At 55.6% G+C, this 1,481-nt stretch overlaps 1 protein-coding gene across 1 annotated transcript in view; it reads right to left on the bottom strand.

Moving 5' to 3' along the window:
- Positions 1-589: 589 nt before the first annotated feature.
- Positions 590-1,481, bottom strand: part of PLIN3 (perilipin 3) — a 16,562-nt gene continuing 15,670 nt past the window's right edge. The window contains exon 5 of the mRNA XM_026455520.1: positions 590-1,397. Within this exon, the coding sequence (XP_026311305.1) occupies positions 885-1,397 (513 nt within the window). The 3' untranslated portion in view covers positions 590-884. The remainder of the gene's footprint in view (positions 1,398-1,481) is intronic.

Genomic DNA, 1,481 nt, shown 5'->3' with positions numbered 1-1,481 from the left:
GCCAACATAGTGAAATCCCATCTCTACTAAAAATACAAAAAATTAGCCAGGCACGGTGGCTCACGCCTGTAATCCCAACACTTTGGGAGGCTGAGACGGGCAGATGGTCATGAGGTCAGGAGATCAAGACCATCCTGGCTAACACGGTGAAACCCTGTCTCCCGTCTCTACTAAAAATACAAAACATTAGCCGGGCATGGTGGCGGGCTCCTGCAGTCCCAGCTACTTGGGAGGCTGAGGCAGGAGAATGGTGTGAACCTAGGAGATGGAGCTTGCAGTGAGCTGAGAGTGCGTCACTGCACTTCAGCCTGGGCAACAGAGAGAGACTCTATCTCAAAAAAAAATTAAAAAATAAAAATAAAATAAAATAAAAATAAATTCAAAAAAATAAAAATACAAAAAATTAGCCAAGCGTGGTGGCGGGCACCTGTAATCCCTGCTACTCAGGAGGGTGAGGCAGGAAACTCGCTTGAACCCAGGAGGCAGAGGTTGCAGTGAGCTAAGATCCCACCATTGCACTCCAGCCTAGGTGACAGAACAAGGCTCTGTCTCTAAATAAATAAATAATAAAGAAAGAAGAACATCAAATAAACAGTGCAGGGAGTGCAAGTATATGACCGAGGTGACTGGAGTGGGATGTCTGGCCTGGCAGGAACACCAGGGTTCAGTCAGATCTCAAGTTTAGTCACATATTTATGCAGGAACGGAGTGAGCGAAAAGGGAAGAGGAGGAGGGCGGGGAGAGGACAGGGCAGGTTGTGCAGGACCTTGTGGGCTGGCTGTGACGAGGACTTGGGCCTTGACCCCAAGGGAGGTGGGGTCCATGGAGGGCTGTGGGCAGAGGAGGGCTGTGGGCAGAGGAGGGATGGGCTATGATTCAGATGCTCACAGACGCCCTCTGGTGGCTGCTGTGGGAAGGAGACTGTGGAGGGTGGGGTGGGAGCTGGTGAGCAGGACAGAGAGGGGACTGCGTTGGTGATGAGATTCCAAGATGCTGGGAAGAGGTGGCAGGGACGAGGTGGCAGTGAGGGACAGACCCCACGAAGCCAACAGCGGCTTCCGGTTAGGGGGCCCGGGGAGGGTTCTCAGAGCAGCCGGCTGGCCACACTCACCCAGCTCAGCGTCCGTGAGGGGCAGGTGGTTGTCCACCCACTCCTCCGACTTCCCCAGCACCGTGTCGACCCCACTCAGCACCATCTGGCCCACGCGGGAGCCCATGACCGACTGGACCCCGCCAGTCACTACAGACTTCGTCTTGTCCACGCCGCTCTGCACAGCACCGCGGGTCGCGTCCACCGCCTCCGATACTCGTGTGGCCACAGTGTCCTTGGCGCTAGACACCATCTCTCGGGCCCCTGACACCTTGGACGACACAAGCTCCTTGGTGTCCGCCAGGACCTAGGACAGGCAACAGCATCAGCATCGCTGCCTTCCATCCATACCTGGGCACCCCTCCCCTGCACCCCAACTTCCAGGGAGACT

The sequence above is a fragment of the Piliocolobus tephrosceles genome, chromosome 21 (assembly GCF_002776525.5).
Source record: "Piliocolobus tephrosceles isolate RC106 chromosome 21, ASM277652v3, whole genome shotgun sequence".
NCBI classification, from domain to species: Eukaryota; Metazoa; Chordata; class Mammalia; order Primates; family Cercopithecidae; genus Piliocolobus; species Piliocolobus tephrosceles.
The sequence above is the reverse complement of the archived record's forward strand: the minus strand, read 5'-3'. Positions and strand labels throughout refer to the sequence as shown.